The sequence below is a fragment of the Medicago truncatula genome, chromosome 4, assembly GCF_003473485.1.
Source record: "Medicago truncatula cultivar Jemalong A17 chromosome 4, MtrunA17r5.0-ANR, whole genome shotgun sequence".
NCBI lineage: Eukaryota > Viridiplantae > Streptophyta > Magnoliopsida > Fabales > Fabaceae > Medicago > Medicago truncatula.
Window position 1 is genome coordinate 63,874,575 of NC_053045.1, and position 22,818 is coordinate 63,897,392.

Consider the following 22,818-nt stretch of genomic DNA (forward strand, 5'->3'; position numbering starts at 1 on the left):
AAAGAACTGTCATGAATGTAGGGAACAGCACAGAGACATACTTGTGCGGTGTTCTAGCTCCTAATGGAACTGCAGTTAACTTGTATCCAACTTTTTTTTACCATAACTCCACATAGAACACGGGATCTGGAAATACAAATCAATGTCACTCAACCAAGTGAAGATTTTAGCTTTGGTGAAATTGTTTTGGCAGGAAGTATGAACCACATAGTAAGAATAACTTTGTCAGTTGGACTCTTGGGTTAGAAGATGGTAAAATTCTAATGGCTAAAGAACTAATAGCCATCATCCGAGCCTCAGGAAAAATTAGTTATATCAATGCAAAGAAGTTCATTGAGGAGATTCGTATGCTTAAAGCGTCAAATAGAGTAAAAGCTGTTATTATCCGAATTGATTCTGCAGAATGTAATATTCGTGCATCTAAAAAAATATGGGAAGAAATCAGGTCTCTTGCTGCCCAAAAACCTGTCATTGCTTCAATGTATGACGTGGCAGCCAGTGCAGGATAGTACATGGCAATGGGAGCTGGAATAATAGTAGCAGAAAATCTTACATTAACTGGTTCAATTGAAGGAGCAGTCACTCAAAACGTAAATCTTGAGAATCTTTTTGAAACTATTCCTCTGAAAGAAATTGTACGGAGCGGTAAACTCTCTACTGATACGTTGGTTGATGAGCTATTTGCCAAGAGAGAAGATCACGATCATACATTATTTGAGCTAACGCGGCTCTTTCCAGATCTATGACTATAGACAAGATGGAAGAGGTTGCGCATGGGAGGGTTTGGACCGGTAAAGACGCAGCATCTCATGGTTTGGTTGATGCTATTGGTGGGATATCGCGTGCTATTGCTATTACAAAATTGAAAGCTAATATACCTCAAAACAGAGAGGTTATTGTTGTGGAGCTCTCAAGATCTGATGGACTTAGCACATTCTGATGGACCATGTTTTAGAATTTGGATGGATATCCATCTGCCTACACCATTCCAGGATCTGTGAATGATCAACTCGATTCTTTGTAGAGGGATATTTTCTTGGTATAATAACTAGTAGAAAAAATTATATTCTCAAATCTGCTGCAAGAAGGCCTTAATCCTCTTGCTGTTCATTTGTTTCCCTTACTTAACTCTTAAATTAAATAGTCTTTTTGATCCTTAATGTGTGACTCACTTTCATTATAAACATGTCTTCTTGCTAAGTGCCCTGCCAAATTGAAAGTTGTAAATATGCAGTAGACTAAGCACATCTTCTCTACTGAAAGGCCCATATCAGAAGCGTAGTTGTTCGGTTGCTGTAAGATTCTTTTAGACAAGAGATAAATAACATCAAAAGAGAAACTATTCTATGATGTTTCTTTGGCTGTATAATTGACAACAAATAGGCAAGGATATCATCTTAATCAAAAGAACTTAAGAAACAGTAAAAACCAATTTTCTTAGCCAAAGTTACTTTTTTTTCCTGTTTATTACTACATTCTCTAATGTTAGTTTGATTACAGCACTAACCTTATGCTAAAGAACACTCCATGAAAAAGAGAATAAATAAAAAGGCTTTACAAGGATGCAGTTTTTCCTCATTGCCATGGGTGTTAGCTTCTTGTATTATGCACTCCCTGGCTATCTTTTCACCATCTTAACATTCTTCTCATGGATAATATCACAGCACAACAAAGTGGCTACGTTCACACTTGACTGCGCTTGGATTTCAGCTTATCATGGAAGCCCTCTTGTTACACCGTGGTCTTCCACTGTTAATGTTTGGGTTGGATTTATCTTGTTCATCTATATAATTCTATCTATAATGTTAGTGGAAGTTTAACACCTTTTGATGCTAGGAAGTTTCCTATACTTTCTAATCAGTTGTTCACATCCAGTGGACAAAAGGTTGACACTACGAAGATCTTAACCAAGGAATATGTTCTTAACATTGATGCATGCATTGCATACAACAAGTATGGCAAGTTATACCTCAGCCCTGACTTTGCATTATCTATTAGATCAGGTTTCACAAGATTTAAGGTAACCCTCACTCATGTAGCACTGTTTCATGGCTGGTAGGCTGCTGCTCTCATAGCCTTTATAATATATTTATTTCTTACACCTCGGGAGCATGACTTTATCCATAGTAATGGCTTTGTGTGGAAAACATATGTGCAACTGCTATTGTGGGGTATGCTCTTTGCTTTTGGCTTCGCTTTTGTTGTAACCCTCCCAATCGGTGTCATCCAAGCAACTACCAACCAGGCACTAACTCCAATCAATATTTCTACCATCTGCAGTCTATCACTTTCCTTTCCTTTTGATAGTAACATACTATTTAGATGCAAAGAAGGAAGCAATAGGAGTTTAAAATTTTAACATGAGCGTTTCCTGTGTTGCAGCAACCGGGATATGACATTGTAGCACAGTTAGTGATTGGATATCTCCTTCCTGGAAATCCAATAGCAAACTTGCTCTTCCAGATTTATGGGAGAATCAACACTGTCCACACGCTCTCTTTCTTGTCAGATCTCAAACTTAGGCACTACATGAAAATTCTTCTCAATGCATGTACACATCAAAGGTCTTCTCAGCTCAAAATCTCCCAGTTTAAGCACTTTTTCTTATCTTTTTTATTTATTATTGCTTACTATTTATTTTGAAATTCCTAAATAGCTGGTGGGAACTCTAGTTGCTGGAGTGGTGAACCTTTCAGTTGCTTTGTGGTTGTTGGATGGCATTCATGACATTTGCATGGATGATAGATAAGATAAAGCTTACCATGACAGTCCTTCGACTTGTCCCAAATACAGAGTGGCATTTGATGCATCTTTTATATGCAGTTTGATTTGACCAAGGCGGCTATAATTTGGACCCGGTGGATTGTATCGAAACCTTGTATGGTTATTCTTTATTGGGGCTGTGTTACCAGTTCTTGTTTAGGCATTCAGCAAAATATATGCTGACAAGAAATGCTTTTCTCTGATAAACATACCAGTTATATCTTATGGTTTTGCTGGAATGCCACCTGCAACTCCTACTAATATTGCAGGCCGCTATTGAGAGGAATGATCTTCAACTACTTTGTGTTCTGCTTCCACAAACGTTGGTGGCAGAAACATAATTATGTCCTTAAAAACAATATATTCCAGTTTAAAAAAAGCAATAAATAATGAGCAAAATAATTACATAACGGGTAGTTTGCTATCAGTGGATAAATTCAAACACTTTTTACCCATAGCGCGTAACCCTTTCTTCTGCAGGGGTTTTCTTCAAGCTGCAAACCACAAGCAAAAGTTGCAGGTAGTGATATTTGTAATGGCAAATCAGCATCAAGTTCTCAATCTTTCTTTCTTGGATGAGTCCATTCAAAAGAAGCTGATATATTAACTATTTCAGAATTGACTCGTGCTCTAGAAAAGAAGTTACTGCCTAAAAACGTCTCAGGTTTTTCCTCAACTGTTGAAAACCCATTTAAAGTGAGTTTCGAACTGTTAATTTTGAACTTCTTGGAACTTGTGTTGTCTAACAGAAGCACATGAATGACGGGGTATCAGAAATACGGAAACAACTCGCAAAAAATTCTGAACCTCTTAAAAGGAATTTTGCTTCAATACTAAAGAATTAACTGAAGCAAATGAACTGTTATGAATCTTGATGCACCATTAAGTTTGTTTTCTATTTTTGCACTTTCCTGTTCCAATTTGACTAATTTACAATTGCATGTGCTGATTGCGCTTCTGCAGGTTTTTTCTGGCTTGTTTTGCTTCAGGCAACGCAATGCATATCAAGCAAGCTCCTCAGTTTTGTCATTGAAGCCCATGGAAAATCTTGATGATCCTGGTGATCAGGCTAGCTCTTCCAATTGTTCAGCTTGCCACAACAAGAATCTATATCTCAAAATAATTTAGCTGAAATTGTTGCAAGTTCTAGAAGAAATTGCTTGAACCATGGTTGTTCAATCTACTCAGGTATAAAATGACTGCTATCTTTGCGTCTAATTAGTAAATCAAACATGTATTCGTTACAAACTTAAAGAAAACAAAGCACTTAATTAACATATATTTTAATATTTACTGTTCAAACCAAATATTTGAAACTTGTTCTCATTTTGATATATAACATGACATTGCACTAGACAGTAACCGTTAGGCCCCATCTGTTAAAGATCAAATGCCTCTTCTTTTAGGGAGGATTAATTTGAATTACTGAAAGAAAAAATGTTAAGGATATGGAAAATATATAACTAGAATACAGACTAAATTTCTTGTTTATATAAGAGAAATTTGATAATTTTGAGCATAAATATTTTGAAAAAAAATGCCTGCTGATCTACAATTGAATTTTCTTCCTTGACGACTCGACTAGAATACATTAGTAGTGTTACCTTTCTTCATTGTATCATTTCAATTTTCTTGATGGCAATGATCTGGTGATCTACATTTGACTATTGTCTCTAATAAAATCAGTTGCAGGCAATGTCAACGTTTCGAAAGACAGAAAGTAAGGTTGAAAGCATTGAGGATGCAATAAATTTTATCAATAACCGGCTTTTGGTCAATGACTTTACTGCTTCAGCCACAAATTTTCTGCCCATAGATTCTATTACTCTGGCTTCTCGGGATCAATTGACTGCCAGCAGCACATTAAACATTTTGGCAAGGTGTCCTGTACAAGAAGATGAACAAATATTTACGATTTGCCAAATAACAAATATTTACTTATTTCAATTATTTAAACAAGAAACACTAAAACAATGTTATTCATTGTTTTTTTTTTTATATTAACACATTGTCCTTAATTAGATTTTTCCCTATCACATGAACAAATAATATTCTTATTCACGCAATTGTTTATCATTTTAGTATAAAACAACATGTATTTAAGCATGATTTTGTTGCCCAGTGCGTTTTATTAACTACTACCTCCGTTTAGGGATGTCAATAGGTATCCATGGACACGGATAGTATGATCCTCGTGTCCGCTCCGTTGGATAAATATGATACCCATGCCCGCCCCGTACCCTCATGGATACCCATTATATAAGTACCCGTGGGTATTTAAGTATCCATGAGTATTCGTAGGTACCTATGAATTTTTGAATTTATTTAGTTTTTGGAACAAAGAATAACTTTTTTTAATTAACAAAAACCTTCAACTAAAATACCTGATAATCACACGCAATTTTAAGTTGTAAAGCAATGGGATTGGTTCAGTGACCTAGCTAGCATATAAGAAGCAAACTAGAAGATAAGAGGGTGAGGTGAGGTGAGGTGGGATTGAATTTTAAGGTCTAGTTGAAGAAAAACAAAGGCATGGTTATTGGGGAAAGAATTGTTTTATGACGTGAAAAGTTGAATCGGTCAACTTAATATAATATAAATTAAAAATAGGTTAATAATAAGATATATAAAGATATTTTAGTAATTAATTTAATTTATTATTGGGTATAGGTACTCGTGGATATAGGTACTATCAAATCCGTGTCCGTATCCATATAATAATTGGAAGCATGGACACTTTTTTTTTATGTTGTCTTTTTGGTCTCTTGTCTAACTGCTTTTTACTTTAACTAGAGGATTTAGTACCTTTTCAATGGAGATTTATGATCCATTCGCGGTCCTACATTAATTAGCACTGGAATTACATTCGAATACGATGGTATGGGGTCATAAATAATGTTCTCTACTTGATTAACTTGCAATTATTGACAATACCAATCTATTATTATGCAGTACTATACTTGAGTAGTCGACAACTTAGGAAGGCCAGCTAACACATTGTATGTGTTTTAAATGTAACTGCAGTAAAATTTATTGTTGTGGTTGAGAGTATACTATACACTCCTTAAATCCTATATGAGCTGGTGAAAGTTTTTTTTTAATCAGCACAACATAGATTGATGTATTGTTTAACAAACAGAGTTTTAGTTTCCCAATTTGAATGTTATGTTAATTTAATTTGATTTGATATGTAACATTTGATCATGTCCCTTTTGTAACAAAGTCAAAAGGAGAAGTTTGTTAATGATTTAGATTTAGATTAGAAGCCTTAAGCGAATGGTCTAGATTATTGATTTAGCTGAAGGAAATAATTGTAGTAGTTTGTTGGAATTTTATGGTCTCAACATATTATGTAGGAATGGCATACATCACTGGAGTAATTAATGACAGGCTGGAGTCTCTGGCACAAACTGTCTGATCACGCCCAGGAAGAACTTCACTTATACTCTTCAGGTGAAAGATCAGATTGGTAGCTATTTCTACTTCCCGTCATTTTGAATGAATAAAGCCGCTGTTGCATTTGGTAGCTTCAGAATTTGGAGCCGTGCTCACATTCAGATTCCTGTCCCCTTTCCTCCCTCCGCAGGAGACTTTACCATACTTGCTGGTGATTGGTTCAAGCTAGGCCACCGTGTAATTAAATCTTTTGCATTCATTTCAATTTCTTCTCTTCTCTTTTCTTTTCTTCGTCTCTTAAATCTTTTCTCAATACTTATTACTTACCCTCTGATGTTTTAGAGACTGAGACGAGTCCTCGAGAATGGTCACAATCTTCCCTTCCCTGATTGCCTTCTTATCAATGGTCGTGGTTGGAATGGAAACACATTCACTGTCAATCAAGGTTGGTAGAAAAAATCACAACTTGTGATAGTAGTAGTACATTTTTTATTTTAATGCATTGCTTAAATGTTGAATCTACTCATATACTTATTACATTTACACAATTGTTTAAATGTTCAATCTGCAGGAGTGCAGGTAAGACATATGGATTCAGAATATCAAATGTGGGGCTCGCAGCATCCATCAACTTCATAATCCAAGGACACTCATTGAAACTTGTGGAAGTAGAAGGATCTCATACCCTCCAAAACACTTATTCTTCACTCGACATCCATATCGGACAGTCCTATTCTGTGCTGGTCACAGCTAATCAGTCTGTCAAGGATTACTACGCAGTTGTTTCTACGCTGTTCACCAGGTGAGTACTCACAACAACTTCCATTCTTCATCACAACAATTCATGCATCAGGGTATCCGGCCCTGCTCCTCTGGGGCCTACTCTTGATTTTACCTCATCTGTCTTTCAAGCAAGAACTATTAGGTACTCTTTTGTTTCACTTATTGCCCCTTCTCTTGTTGCAAAGCCTTATAATTATTATCGAGATTTTCATGTATATACGGTGCTTCCTTATGACAAGCTCCATTTAGTGTATTGTGTTTTATAATGTCGAATCAAATTTCAAACTATTCATATATAATCTTGAGTAAAAAGAAAGTGATTACTTTTTTAAGTACTTTTTTAGTTAATAATTTGTGTTGTTGCTTGTGAAACCAGGTGGAACCTGACAGCAAGTGGACCAAGACCAAACCCTCAATGATCTTACCACTATGGATTGATCGACCCCACTCGAACCATCATGCTTGCAAACTCTGCTCCTTAAGCAATGATATGCTGTCAACAATGTATCGTATATTGCGCCGGATACCCTGTTGTAACTTGTTGCCTACATCATTCCCGGAGTTTTCTATGTTGGAGGCATTTCTAATTATGCTATCATGGGTGCTAATTTCCATGAATATGTGGAGTTTGTGGTCCAAAATAGGGAGAATTTTGTGCAGTCATGGCACATTGACGGCAATTTATTCTTTGTGAGCTTAGTGAGCTTGTAACTACTATTGTTTTGCAGGAGGTTGTGGGAGACAGGTGGGTTTGGAAGTTAAATTCGACCAAACGATACTTGGTGAGTAGTGCGTGCGACTTCTTGACTACTACGGATATTAATGTTACATCTGAACATAGTTACAATGTTTGTTAAAAGCGGTTACTTTCTTAGCATATGTTTATTAACCACATACCGACTAAAGACAACTTTCTTAGGAGCGGGAGTGATTGATAACAACGACTGTCTTTGCATTGGAGGGCATGAAAGGAATGAAGATAGGGACCATTTATTTTCCAGATACGATTTTTTTGGCAGGTTATGGTCTTTGGTGGCAAATTGGTTGGCCTATGAGTCAATATCACACGGTTTTCTTCATGAATGAACGTTATCTGCAGTTTGGTGCTTTAGGTGGTTTTTCTAAAAAGGGAGGGGCTTCCATTGAATATTATCTGGCTTTCTACGGTTTGGATAATTTGTAATGAACACAGTGATCATATTTTTCAACATAAGGACGAAAACTTGCAAACTTTATGCGAGAAGATTAAGCTGCAGTCTTATTGGTGGCTGAAATTAAAATACGTTACATTTGATTTTGATTATCATTATCGTCGGCTTCATCCTCAACAATGTTTGTTGTTTGTATTTTAGCTGATTTGTTTGTCGTGTTTTTGTTCCTTCACTTTTTCTTGAATTGTTGTAACTCTTTTGTATTCTTTTCTGGCACGGGTTGTGTTAGAAAGATTATCATTAATGGTATTCCATTTTGGTGTGTTCAAAAAAATAAAAAATCTTTGTTGTCGGGTAAGCTTACAATCGTAATATATTGGCATTTAACAAAAAAAGTTACCATGTTAGAAATTTCAACCAATCATATTGGCGTGTTAAAAAAAAAATCTTTGTTGTCGGGTAAGCTTACAATAGTAATATATTGGCATTTGACAAAAAATTTACCCTATTAGCAAATTTCAATCAATCTGACTTTAAAAGTAATTATGATTGAAATCAAACATTTTTAATGATCTTACATTTGTGAATAGGTTTGGTAGTGGGCAGTAGACACCTGATAGTAGAGGACGCTACAATGCTAGATGTACTACTCGGGTATAAAAAAATGTTGTAGTTATTTGTCAATTAATAATTTGAATTCATTAGTAAATTAATGTTTGTATTCTAAGATCCTAATTGAATGCAAGAGTGCAGGATTACCCTAAGTCATGGACAGCAATATACATGGCTCTTGACAATGTTGGAATGTGGAATATAAGGTCTGAGAATTGGGAAAGACAGTACTTAGGACAACAATTCTATCTTAAGGTATACACACCTTCCAAATCATTGAGAGATGATTAGATGAATATCCAGTCGCATAGAATGCTCCTCTTTGTGGTAGGGCACGTGGTCGTGTCACAAGGCCTTTCTAGTTTAATTAGAATAGCTTATAGTATATATAACATAATGTCACAAGAGGGTGGCATAATGTTTATATCTACATATCTATACCTATATGATATGATGAGAATTGTCTTCTTCTATTGAGTGAACATACACACGCGGGGAATTTATTATTCAAAGCTAACTCCTTTATGATATAGATATACTTCACCCACTACATTACTGAAACTTTGTAAGTTGTAACCAACTAGTGTTAGCAAGAAATCTATCCATCTTAGAATAGATTCTATCATTGCTTGCTTGGTTGCTGCACCATGTGTAATAATCTCCTATTGTTCTTACCTCTGATAGATTATTCAAGAGGAGACAATTTGCAAAATCTTGAATTTCCTCTTGAGTATTTGTGATCTTCATTATGTCAAATTACCCCTCCGTTGTATTGCCATGATCCACATTCACAGATTTTTGCGCACTCCGATCACTGCTACTATAATTCAACAATATTTTAATATTTTAAAGATTAAAAAAAATTACGAAACATGGACACTCTTCAAATTAGACGTGTCTCAATGTCGAACATTGACATATATAATACAGTGAATTATGTCATTTTTAAAAATTATTGTCGATGTACGTGACATACTTCATATTGTCGTGTTTGTTCTTCATAGAAGAAAGAAAAAAAAACTAATGCAAATAGTTTTGAACAATTCTTGCTAAACTTATTTTATATATTTTTTTATGAAAAGAAGTTTAGATTATTTGAATCTCATAAATTCATCAATTCAGATATCTTAAAAGTCATACAAATCTCAAGGCTCAAAAAGTATTGACATAGATACTCATCCACCAAGGAAGACAACAAGACAATAGGAGTATGAGTTCTTTACAATCATAACCTATTACTTGTGTGTTTGTACCGATTGAAGTTATTTCTCAAGTAATCAGTACTTCAAAAAGCAGTTAGCAACTGGTGCCGGAGTAACATTTTCTGAGTTAAGTTTTTTGGTTTGCTTGAGTTCACGGAGACATATAAATAATCACACAGTTGAACTGTGAGAAATAGAGTTTAATTAGTAATCTAATAGATATCAATTAAGTTGATAGGTGATAAGATGAGATGGATTTAGATGCTACCAAGTTTCGTTCCATAATTGTTTTCAAATAATCCAAATAATGGAATATAGCATCATTCTATTCCTTAAAAAAAAAAACACCATTCTATTTCATTCAACTCATTTCATCAATCCAAAAATATACTTAATTTCAGCCCTAATAGTCATCCCCTTGCACCTATTTCCCAGTGGAGTCTTCCCAACAAAAAATCAGGTTTCTTCTACATTACTTTTGCTCTCAGGATCAATTGACTGCTAGCAGCACATTAAACATGTTGAAATGGAAATTCCCTCAGAACTCATATCTCATTGTCTAGCTACTCTTCTCGATTCATGTAAATCATATGACCACTGAACTTTCTGTTTAATGCAAGGATTTTCAGTCATGGACCACTACTACAATCTAACATTATTTTGATATTTTAAAGATTAAAAAAAAAAAGATGTGAATACTAGTTTTGAACAATTCTTGCTAAAATTATTTTATCTTAGATAAGTTGAGTAAGAGTTTATGATTGTAAATCTCAAGGCTAAAAAAAAATCATTGACATAGATACTCATCCCACAAAGGAAGACAACAAGACAATTGGAATAAGAGTTCTTTACAATCATAAACTCTATCACTTGGGTGTTGTACCGGTCGAAGTTATTGCTCAAGTAATCAGTACTTCAGAAAAAATTAGCAACTGGTGCTAGAGTAACTATCTGTAATCACACAGTTGCATTTTGAGAAATAGGGTTTAATTAGTAATCTTAAAGATATGAAATTAAGTTGATATGTAGGTGAATCCAAATCCGGTATAACCAAATTGAAATGAAAGGAAACTCGGGAAAAGTGATAAAATGAGATGGATTATATGCTACTAGGTTTCGTTCCATAATTCTTTAAAATAATCCAAACAATGGAATAGAGCATCATTCTATTCATTCAAAACTCATTTCATCAATCCAAACATACTCATGTTACTATGCTATCCTCCATTATTCATATCATCCCCAAAGTCACCCCATTGCTCCTCCTATCAGTTAGTAAAATGACATTTTATTGAGACAAAATCAACTATACTAGTTTTCTTCCTGAAACTAATCAGAGCACTAGAACAGAGTGCCAACTATTTTCTCAGTTGAGTCTTCCCAGCAAAAAATCGGGTTTCCTCATCATTAGAAGTGACTTGCTTCTAAGTCCTTACAAATAAACCATTCAAGTAAAACTGTATTTGAGTTTGCTAAAGAACAACAAAAACTATTTGAGTTTTTTACATATTACAATGTAATGTACATGTGTGGCTGCAAAGCAACCAGCAAATACATAGAGCAAAACCATCCCATGAGGTAGACAGAAGTTTCGACATGAGGAGGAGTATTTCAATTTATTACAACAAAACCAGAGAAAGGGAAGGAGGTGCCTAGGCAGTCCTACTACGGCCAATTGCTGGACTTACCTTTCGTATATTTTTGTCATTGTCACAAGTGTTGCACGAACTCAAGTACCTTTGTTCCTGTTCAACCCTGAGAAAACAAAAGGTGCAGATTCATAGCAATACAGGGGAGGGAAGAAGTCAAAATTAACCAACAGTTAAAAAGGGCTTGGTTACTGATCATTCCAACTCTTCCTGATGAGTCAAGGCAAATTTCAGTATCCGTCGACCAGGTATAACTCATGAATTTGTCGGGTCACCAGTTTCAGCTGTATACCGTTCTTTCTTCTTGTGTTCGTTTACAACGTTAATTTGAACCCTTTGGACAAGAAGTCATCCCTGAAATTAAAAAAAGATAAACAAAGAATGTATAACAAGAAAGATAGCATAAAGATGAGGACCATTTATTTAAAAAGTATAAAAATTAGGCAACTAATTCATATGAAAATTTAGAATAAAAACCCATAGATCTCAGTAGATATGACTATGAGTATCTTTTTATAATAAAGATGCATGTTCTGAAACTCTTAAGACTAAGTCTGACCTTAATTTTTCACAATCCAACATTGAAAAATTAATTTTAGAGATGTGAACTAAAATATCTCATCCATCAAAATTTAAATATGGGACCCTACCTTTCTATCAGACACTGCTACTTTTCTTTCTCAATCATTGTAATGCAATTTGAACTAAAACCACATGTTCAAGTCAAGGTCAACTCACAAGAGACAGAGTCACACAAACAGTATAAAAAACAAAACAATGAGTCTAGAGTTGAGACAGACACAACTTTCTTTCATATAATCAAAAAAGAGAGTGAGAAATGTCAAAATCAGCACATTTATATTACCTTTTCTTCTTATTCTTTTCCTCTACGAGTTTCTGCTTCTTGCTTTGAACACTTCGATTCATCATCAAACTAGGTTTGACAAGGCTTCCAACACAAACAGTTCCTTCAATGGAATTAGGGATTCCTGAAATTCTAACCCAACTCACATCTTTACTAGCAAGGTTATACCAACATAGTTTCTTACTATCTTGTTCAAACAGAACCTTATCCCCATTTCTCGAATAACCCAACGGCTTCAAAGATTTCATCAATTTCACATCACGCGGTTGCCCCACCGTAAACATTTTACACCACGAATCATGCGATCCATACTCTCTCATAACCCAAACATCAAAACCATCACTCCCTCTATTCTCAATTATACAAAGCATCCCTCGCAACAACGCCACATCCATATCAAATTTCCCATCTACAGTCCCCGGAAGCGCCACTTCCCTAAAAACCTCAAACCTTAAATCAAAAGCAACTATCAAATCACGTGATTCCGGTTCAAGATCTCGAGTTACAACCCAATGCAAAGCACCAGAAACAAAAACCCCCATAGTTCTAGCACAACACAAAGCATAAGGCATACTTGGAAGCGTTTTCCAAACATCAGTTCTCATAGTATAAATCTTAACATGTGAATCAAAACTACGATTATGTAGATCAACAAAATACGAAATGCTAACCAATTTATAATCATCCGTAGCAGAATCGTAACCGAATCCATAAACATGAGCAGCTAAAAGCGTAGTTATAGTATTGTTTTCATTAGTTTCTTTACGGATTAACGGTTCCGATGGAATAATCCGATGTTTACGGATCGTAGGATTCCAGAAAGCAATATCATCAGCAATATTGCAGATGCATAGAAGACCGTTGCAGGAACCTAACACCTTGATGCGGTTACTGTAACACATCAAAGGATGATCGAGTTCTTTAACTCTATCCATGGAGTTCAAATCCAATTCGTAGAGACGAGAGTGTTGACGGAGAATGATAACGGAATCTCGAGATTTGCTTAGATGAAGAAAAATGAAGTCAGTGCTGTCGATGAGATTTCGCCACCACTTGCAAGTGCTGCGTAGGCGGAGGAGTGGTTTTGCAGGAACACGTGAGAGGATTTCAGTGGTAACTTCCGTCGGAAGATCTGCCATCGTCGGTGATTACGGATTTTGCGGTGGGTTGTTTAAGATACGAGCGAGTTGTCTTAATTTCTTTTTGGTTTACTTTAGGGTTTGTAAGTTCGGCGAAATCTAGAAAGTACCAATGAGAAAACTGTTGCCACGTTTTACTGTATTATCCTTTATCTTTTAGAGATTATTTTATTATTTTTATGATATGATAAAATACCAAAAATGGTTGGTATTTGGTATGTATTGGTATTTATTTGCAAATGGACAAGACCTGCTTCTTTTAGTTTCATTTCATTTTTGTGGGTTGGTATTTCTTTCGGTAGAAGTAATGTGTGGGTGGGTTTGGTATTTGCTAAAGGACAACTTACTTATACTTCAATGTGAAACCTAGCTTTCTTTCAGTTAAAACTGACTTGTACTTGCGTCACTTTTTAATTTCATTTGTAAAATTTGTTACTTAAATAATGTCTTTAAACCATTAGTCTTTTCTAAGTTATAATTATTTATGATATCTTCAATTTTAGAATATCTTCCAAATTGTTATAATCATATAAAATGTATTTTAAGTGAGAGAAAAAAACACATAAATTGTCTAAAAATTTATATATGAGTTGTATCCTTTGTAAAATTGTTGTTTCATGTGAATGTGTTATGAGTTGCTTGTTTACTTGGATAGTTAAACATGAAAAAATAATGTTTTTATCATGCTTCATTGAAAAAGTAAGAGAGATAGACATATATGATATTGATGTATCATATTTAAAACAAGAGTTGAAATATAGAATAGAATTAAATTAAGAGATGATGAGAAATATACAACTTAGCCGCCCTAAATAACACATGACTTATAAAAAAAAAAATTGGTTACAAAGCAAATTAAAGAAACAACAGAAAAAGAAAAAGAGAAACTAGAGCCTAAGATATAAAGATCCTATTTCATCAGCCTTTGATAGAGGTAGCAGCAAATTCGGAGGGGATGAGTGAACGGTGAAAACGTTATCAGCTGAGGCTCCAAGCTTGGCCATAAAGTCTGCACACTGGTTGCCCTCCCTAAGCGAGTGCCGAAGAGAGGAATTTGTTGCGCTTAGGATATCTTTGATGTTCTGAATTAACACTGCATAAATGTTACTGAATAAAATTTATCTTAAAGTTTAGAAAGATAAAAAAATTGCAGAAAAGATATACAATTAATCTTCTTTGAAAGTTTCTAATTCTGTTTGGAAAATTGACATATCATTTATGTCATAAATCAACATAAATGATAAACAAACACATAAATTTAGACACAAATACAACACCAGTGTCATTTTCGTAAGTCTAATTAAAATACAAGGACAAAATCCTAGTTTTCTCTCTCTATTTTGCCAGACTCACTCTTCTCTCCCTCATCGTTCTACTCTCTCTCTCTCTCTCTCTCTCTCTCTCTTCCCTAACTTCTTCATATGATCTAGTGTGGTTTTAAGGCGGAGGAGAGAAGAGGTTTGATTGTGGCAGTGATGGAGGACGTTGATGTAGGATGCGACAGTGGTGAAGGAGCTCGTGGGTGGTGATCGAATCTGAGAGGATCGGAGAAGAAAGAGATAGTTGTCGGTGAGACAGTGATGGTGACGGATCTGAGAGGATTGCAGAGCTCAGGCGACAGTGACGGTGATGGTGGTGGTGAGGACAGTGATAGCGGTGATGGATGGTGGTGACTGTATTGTGCACGTAGATATGAGTAGAGGTGGTGGTGCTAATCGGAGAACGGCGGTAATGGTGGTGAACAGAGATAGTAGAAGGGTGAGAGTGAGAGGAGCGGTGGTTGGTCGTTGGGTGGGTGGGAGATGAGAGATGAGAAATTTGTAGGAGAGGGAGAGAAGAGAGAGAAAGAGAAGAAAAAAAACTAAAAATACGTATATTATACGGTGGTGTCTGTATTGTGTTTAAAATTATGTGTTCAGTTATCAAAACTCATAAATCAATGACTTACAATTTCAATATACACCTTTGGTACACCCATCTCACCAAGCCATACTAGAACTTCTTTGAGGATGATAACATCTACTTCAATTGGTGGTGTGGTCCATTGTAGGGTTGAGCATTGGATCAGTTCAGTTTGGGTTCGGGTCCAAACCCCTAATCTGAACCAACCCACGAGTTACACATTAAAACTTAAACATAATCATATTAAATTTCGGTTTGTTCGGTTTTTCGGGTTATACCCTCTTCCTTTTTTTAAATATTTTTTCTCATATTTTTTAGTCTAGATCTTCGCTGTGATTTTTCTTGGTCTAGATCTGCATGTTATACCTTTTAAACCAACAAATAAGATTCACATATTAACAACGCAACCAACAACAACAAACATAATTTTGGAGCATGCTCTCATGGTTCTTTGCTTCATCTTTGCAACCAACAACAAGAAAAAGCTTGAAAGAAACGATTTTGAGAGAAGAAGCTATAATTTTATGAAAAAATGATGCGGCTGAAAGATGAAAGTTTGAGAGAAGAAACGAAAAAGGAGAAACTAAAGACTATGCTTTGAGAAATAAAATTAAGAGAATAAATAATTTTGAGAGAGAAGAGTTTGTTGTGTGCCAGATTTGAATGAATGATGCGGCTGCTAGGTTTGTGAAATGATGCGGTATATTTGAATGAATGAATGATGCCAGATTTAAATGAATGATGCTGCTTGCGTTTTATACTAATACAATTTTGGGCTAAGGGAGAATTGGGCTTCAGAGAACAAATTAGGACCTAGGATACACTCAACATTATTTTAGAAAGTATAGGCTTGTGTATTGTAAGCAGTAAAAAAAAAAAAAAAAAACTATCTAGTTATGTAGGGTTGGTCGGGTTACTTTCGATTTTGATGGGTCCAAAATAGCCATCCGAACTGAACCAAATATACCCATAATAACTCGCAAAGTTCACCCAACCAGCCTGTGACTTATTTTAATCCGAATCGAATGCGTGAATTAACATCGGTTTGGTCATGTAAACTTGGGTTGACCCCGTAATTACCCACCCTAGTTCATTGAACAAAGTTTCTTTTACAAAATACCATTCAACTTTGTGCAAACACATACCTACTCTAAAGCACCTTTAACCCATGTAGAGGGTTGCATCTATATTTCTTTTTGGTTCTTCATTTAGGATTTTGTCCACTGGTATTGTGCCTGCATGTCTCCTTTGATGAGCTTCGGCTCCCATCCCTTGAATACAAGACCAATCACGAAGCATATCATGTGTTCGTCGTATAAAAGTCTTTTTCTCTTATTTATGACTCATTATGTCGCCTCTATTGACACTATATTGTAACAAATTCAAACATGATTCAGTTAGAAAGTGTTTGCAGAACCTGGACTGAAAGCTCAACAAAACTGTCAGCACGATACATCGATGATTTATTGTACTCCGAAAACCAGTAACATCCCATATATGTTTTGCTTTCTCACAGTTGATAAAAACAAGAGACTCATTAATGTCATATTTATCATAGTTTGAAATGCAATGTTCACAAGTATAAGTTTTTTCGTACACGTCGACGATATGACATCGAGTTACAAACCACATGTTTAAGTTCTAAGTATCTATAACTTGAATCATATCATGTTAGATCATTTTTATTTAAAATATCGTTAGAAAATGATCATATTGGCATAATTTTTCTAAAGGGACAAGCCAAGACCCTTTAAGAATGTAGCTTGTAATGAATCATTTTTATTTTTGTTTTAAATTTGGAGAAGAGAAAATTTTATTGATAAAAGTGACATGAATAACCAAATTACAACTGTCTTGGGTGAAATTCAAACTATAAATATAAGGCAAATTCTATGATACATCTAACAATTTGAATGTATTGGTACACTAAATCCTTAAATTAATAGTTAATTGAGTTATTTTTTGTAGGAAAAAAATATTTTCTATCACCTATAATTATAACAACTAAATCTTATTTACCAAAAACGTCAACACAATAAAATTTGGTTTTTCTGAATTCCTATTACTCATAATTGAGAATTTTGATAATTTTTTACAATAAAGTGAAAAAAAAAAATTAGTATGCTTTTTCTAAAAAATGAAATGTTGTTTTTTCTTATAAAATGATATTTTCTAAAATATATATGTCAACAAACACCTATTTCTTTCATAAAAAATGATAGTTAATTTATAAAAATGTAAGCGAGAGTACCGGTACACCTTAATTTGCGGGTGTACCGTAAAAGTTCCCTAAATATAATAATAATTCCAACCTGTATAATTAAAAGGCCATGAATATATAATTAGTGATATTGCAAATGCTACGGAAGTTCAAATTATTTAAGACTCTGTTTGATAAAAGAAACTAATAGATGATAAATTAGTTTATAATAGATGAACTTATATCGAATGACTTATAGGTTAGCTTATAGTTAATAGCGGATAAAATAGTTGGTTGAATTTGTAGTGTTTTACCAAATTAGCAGTTGTAGTAGCTTATATTAATATAAAATGACATAAAAAAATATGTATTTATATTTAATTAATATTTATTTTTTTCAATTATGACTGCAGAGGTAAAATTGAGATGAAAAGTGATAAGTCATAAACTACTTGAATTAGCTTATCACATACCGCTATAATCTCATAAAATTAAGCTTTAAGCTCGTGAAAAAATATTATTATCAAACGAGTCTTTTTTAATAAAATAAACTTATAAGACGTAAGCTACAGGGATCTTACTAAACACCCCCAAATAACTAGTGGTATTGCAAATGCTAAGCAAGTTCAATTTATTTAAGTAACTCAATAGTCCAGAAAAACAAGAAGCAAAAACATGATAATACTAGTTATTAAGCCTTTTTACTTTCAAGATTTAGAAGAAGGAAAAAAAAAAAAAAAAAGACCCGAACTATCGATTACACATCAATATTCATATTTAGTCTTGAGGAACACATCCGCTAAAACGGTCTTCGATTGAAGAGAGGCCTTGAGAATCTTCAATCCCTAATGTAAAATTACAACAAACAAAAATTGTAAATGTGATAGATTAAAATTAAATATCAATTAAAATAACAATATTAGAAGAAAAAAAAATTATGAGCTTATGAAACAGTTACATCCATACCATGCAAGGCTGAAGATGTAGAGACTGATTTCTTAAAAATAAACCGAATTGTTATATTGACATTTTTAGTTTTGTTCGATTAGTTTGTTTTTTTATATAGTTATTTTGATGGAGAATTGAACCAAACTGGATTGTTACAACCCTGCTCATGAACTAACCCGAGTAGCTACATAAACTGTTGATACTTATGATTTTGATGGTTTCCCTTTATTTTATCGAACAAATTATCGCTAATGATATGATATACCTTTAACACTTAGAAAAAAAATTAAGTAATTGAAACAAAAACAAAAAAACAATTAAAGACAAAGTGTTTTCTTAGCCAAAATTAGTTTTAAACAACGAAAGCATTAGTTTAGTTTTTAGAAAAATGCTAAAATGCAAGACACTTTTTTTTTTTTTACAAGAAAATGCAAGACACTATTTGCCGTCACACACGCACGAATGTACTATACTACAACACACAATTATGTGAAAAATTCTTTCTTGATTTGGTTATTTAATTTTCTAACGTCTAATTTTTTGTTTACATGTTATAGTTTTTTTATTTTTTTGAATAATGTTTTGGTTTTTTTTATGAGTACTTGTCATAATAAAAAATTGTATTTGATACATTTTAGGCACATGTGTTTGGTTTACAAGAGAAGTTATGAAGAGAGAAATAGGTGAGAGAGAAGTTGTGAAGAGAGAAATAAGTGAGAAATTAGTCGCCACGGCTTCAGTTTTAGTGAATGGTAGCCCTGCGGATGAGTTTCCCCTTGAGAGGGGTTTACGTCAGGGTGACCCTCTATCCCCCTTTTTGTTTTTGTTAGCAGCAGAAGAACTCAATGTGTTGATGAAAGCCTTGATGGAAGCAAATATATTCACGGGATACAGGGTGGGGGGCGCTAATCCAGTAGTAGTGTCTCATTTAGAATTTGCTGATGACACGCTCTTAATAGGGAATAAAAGTTGGGCTAATGTTCGTGCTTTACGGGCTGAAAGTTAATTTCCATAAAAGCTCTCTGGTTGGGATCAATATTAATGCCTCTTGGCTGTCTGAAGCGGCTTCTGTGCTGGGTTGCAAAATGGGTAAAGTTCTGTTTCTCTATTTGGGTATTCCGATTGGAGGCGATCCGCGTCGGTTATTATTTTGGAAGCCTGTTATTAATCGTATTAAATCTAGATTGTCTATTTGGCATAGTCGGTTCCTCTCCTTTGGTGGTCGCCTGATTCTTCTCAAATCCGTCCTAAATGTGCTTCCTGTCTATGTTCTTTCCTTTTTCAAAGCTCCGTCGGGTATAATCTCTTCCATTGAATCTTTGTTAAATAAATTTTTTTGGGGGGTAGTGAGGAAAAAAGAAAAATTTCTTGGATTGGTTGGAATTCTTTGTGTTTGAGGAGGGAGTATGGAGGGTTGGGTGTTAGGAGGTTGAGAGAGTTTAACTTTGCTTTGTTAGGGAAATGGTGTTGGAGGTTGTTAGTAGATAGAGATGGATTATGGTATAGGGTGTTGGTGGCTAGGTATGGTGTGGAGGATGGTGGTTTGGAGGATGGGGGCCGGAGTTGTTCTTCTTGGTGGAGGGAGATAGTCATGATCAGAGATGGGATAGGCGAGGGTGGGGAGGGTTGGTTTGCGGATTGTGTTAGGATGAGGGTGGGAGATGGAGCCACAACAGATTTTTGGCGAGATTGTTGGTGTGGTAGTGTTCCTTTGTGTAAGCGCTTTAGGCGACTATATGACTTAGCTGTCAATAAAGTAATCACAGTAAGGAACATGTTCTTGTTGGGGGTGGAGGAGGGTGGCGGAGCGTGGCAGTGGTGACGTGGATTTGGTAGAGGAGTGTAGCGATTTATTACTAACAATCTCTTTGCAGGAAACAGAAACTGACAGGTGGTTGTGGTTACCGGATCAGACTGGAGGATATACTGTTCATGGTGTGTATGATATGTTGACATCACAGGAACAACCTCATGTTTATCAAAATATGGAGTTAATTTGGCATAAACAAGTTCCTCTAAAAGTTTCAATCCTTGCTTGGCGGCTATTGAGGGATCGCTTACCTACAAAATACAATTTGGCAGATCGCGAATTGTGGCCTATGGTGCGGGCTTGGCTTGGTGTCGAAGGGGTAGATTCTCTTACTATTTCAGATCATTTTATGCAATTTATTGAATATGCAGGAGGCTTGAAATCCCATCGATCCTTATTTCATTTGATTTGGCTGCAATGTGTTTGGGTTTTATGGAACGAACGGAATGACAAGTTATTTAGAAACCGTCAAAGTTCTATGCCACTTTTGTTAGATAAAGTAAAATCTCATACCTTGTGGTGGTTGAAAGCTAGTAATGTGGTCTTTAATTTTGGTATACATAATTGGTGGTCGAGCCCGCTTTCATGCATGGGCATCGATTGACTATGTTGCAATTTGACAGGATGTTGCTCTTTCCGTGATTGTTATGGCACGCCTTGTGCTTCAACAATTATGTTGTTCATGGTAATATAATTCATTTTGGTTTCTTCAAAAAAAAGAAATAAGTGAGAAATAGAGTAGATTTGATGTATTATTTGATAGAAGAGAAAAAGAGGAGAAATGGAGCGGAGAGAAGTGCTTACTATCATTGAAAGGACTAAACCACCCCTACAAAAATCTCTCATCAAATTTATTTTGTTTCATAATTCAATTAATAATTTTTTTTTGGTTACATTCAATTAATTAATTTAATTTAACTAATTAATGAAATTTTTGATCAAATAAATTAAGTTTTTTTAGTCAAATTAATGATTTTTTTGTTATAAATAAATTGATGAATTCAATTTTTAGAAATCAATTAAATTCCTTTTAATTGAAGCTGAGTTGTTTCTTTGCTGCGATCTCTCGCTGGTGGATGAGAATAATTTTTGAAGCTTTAAAAAAATTCTTGTGAAGCTTAATTGAGGCTTTAAAAAAAATCCTCAATAAATTGAAACTTGAAAAAAATTCCTTTTAGAATAACATCAATGTTGCCTCAATTAAATTCCTTTTCATGTTCACAATCACAATTCACAAGTACAGTTGGTTCCTCCTTCAACAAAAAAAAAAAAAAGTATAGTTGGTGTGCAATTCATCCACGTGAATGCAATTATCAATTGAAGGAAAGGGCAAAATTGGAACAATAAAGACTATAAACTTCTCTCTCATTTCTTCTCTATTTTGGGGAGAAGATAAAAAGTGATGGGATCCATTGTTTTTTAATCTCTTTTATCTTATTTCTCTGCATTCTAAATAAGAGAAAACTACTATCTCTTCTCTATTTCTCTCTTCTTTCTTTCTCTCTTCCTTATTTCTCTTCAACCAAACACAGTGTAAATATGATTATATTATTTTAGAAATTTAAATATTGTTTTGTCATGTTGTGTGAGGGCATAGCCATAGCCAATTTCCTCCACTTATATTTTTGAGCTTTTTTTCCATCTTTTCTAAATTGCACACTTTTGGTCTCTTAAATTAGTACATGAAAATAATTTCTTTCGAAGGACAGTACATTTAGCAAAAACATTTGACACTTTAATTTCTTTATTTTTTTTGTTCCATATTGATCTCTTAAGTGACAAATGTTTGTAATTTATAGGATCAAAACAAATCCATAAAAATTAATTGATTTAAGGAAGAAAAAGAAATCGACACAGTTTAAAGAACTTAAACAAATTGATCATTCTATAAAATTATCTACATACTTTATTTCTTTTTTTTGACAAGACATACTTGAAGAGGCCAAAATGGCCTCTCGTGCCATATATAGCACCGCTGGATTAAGAATTTTTTGGTATAAAAGAAGATGATTAAGGATTAATTTTTTTTTGAGGGATGATTAAGGATTAATGGAATTTTGTTTATTATTGTAAATAAAATGATATGAAAAATGGTTATTCCAAATCACAATTGCCATGTCACTATCACATCATTAAAATTTACGGCGGCGCAAAAAAATCGTTTATTTTGTTAATAGGGGGATGAAAAAGCTAGTTTTAGAAAAAGAAAGACTAAAAGTTCAAAAATATGTAAATATGAGAATAAGAGTGTATTTAAGCCAAAACCTTTCAAAGAGGGGGAGCTTTCGAACTTTGTCAATTTATTTTTTGAATTGTGGGTTCAACTTGGATGAAGTAATTTTTTTTTTTAGTTGGATTGTAAGGTAGTGATAGATAGTGTCATCCAAATAAAAAAGAC

General features: G+C 34.4%; 2 protein-coding genes and 1 pseudogene across 4 annotated transcripts; 2 read left to right on the forward strand and 1 right to left on the reverse strand.

Moving 5' to 3' along the window:
• Positions 1 to 742: 742 nt before the first annotated feature.
• LOC11446428 (oligopeptide transporter 3-like) lies at positions 743 to 3,399 on the forward strand (annotated as a pseudogene).
• A 2,484-nt stretch (positions 3,400 to 5,883) lies between these two features.
• Positions 5,884 to 8,387, forward strand: LOC11437895 (L-ascorbate oxidase homolog). Of its 3 annotated transcripts, XR_003011428.2 has the most exons (5): positions 5,884 to 6,396; positions 6,502 to 6,604; positions 6,731 to 6,961; positions 7,319 to 7,724; positions 7,862 to 8,387. XR_003011428.2 is itself a non-coding variant. In XM_024781959.2 (3 exons), exons 1-3 carry the CDS (start codon positions 6,262 to 6,264, stop codon positions 6,796 to 6,798), a joined length of 306 nt encoding a protein of 101 aa, XP_024637727.1. In that variant the 5' UTR covers positions 5,884 to 6,261; the 3' UTR covers positions 6,799 to 7,269. The 3 variants fall into 3 exon arrangements, 1 of the variants encoding a protein (XP_024637727.1); XR_003011427.2 differs by having other exon boundaries at positions 7,319 to 8,387; XM_024781959.2 differs by lacking the exons at positions 7,319 to 7,724; positions 7,862 to 8,387 and having other exon boundaries at positions 6,731 to 7,269.
• Positions 8,388 to 11,179: 2,792 nt separating this feature from the next.
• On the reverse strand, positions 11,180 to 13,721 carry LOC11437896 (F-box protein CPR1). The gene is made up of 2 exons (XM_003610480.4): positions 12,422 to 13,721; positions 11,180 to 11,910 (listed from the first exon to the last, which is right to left on the reverse strand). Exons 1-2 carry the CDS (start codon positions 13,558 to 13,560, stop codon positions 11,871 to 11,873), a joined length of 1,179 nt encoding a protein of 392 aa, XP_003610528.1. The 5' UTR covers positions 13,561 to 13,721; the 3' UTR covers positions 11,180 to 11,870.
• Between the last annotated feature and the right edge of the window lie 9,097 nt (positions 13,722 to 22,818).

Excerpts from the sequence above, each read along its gene's own strand:
- LOC11437895 (XM_024781959.2), top strand. The coding sequence starts at position 6,262 with ATGAATAAAGCCGCTGTTGCATTTGGTAGCTTCAGAATTTGGAGCCGT. Across the intron at positions 6,397-6,501 it reads GGTTCAAGCTAGGCCACCGT|AGACTGAGACGAGTCCTCGA; the intron begins GTAATTAAATCT and ends CTGATGTTTTAG. Across the intron at positions 6,605-6,730 it reads CACATTCACTGTCAATCAAG|GAGTGCAGGTAAGACATATG; the intron begins GTTGGTAGAAAA and ends TTCAATCTGCAG.
- LOC11437896 (XM_003610480.4), bottom strand. The coding sequence starts at position 13,560 with ATGGCAGATCTTCCGACGGAAGTTACCACTGAAATCCTCTCACGTGTT. Across the intron at positions 11,911-12,421 it reads GAAAAGAATAAGAAGAAAAG|GGATGACTTCTTGTCCAAAG; the intron begins GTAATATAAATG and ends TTTTAATTTCAG.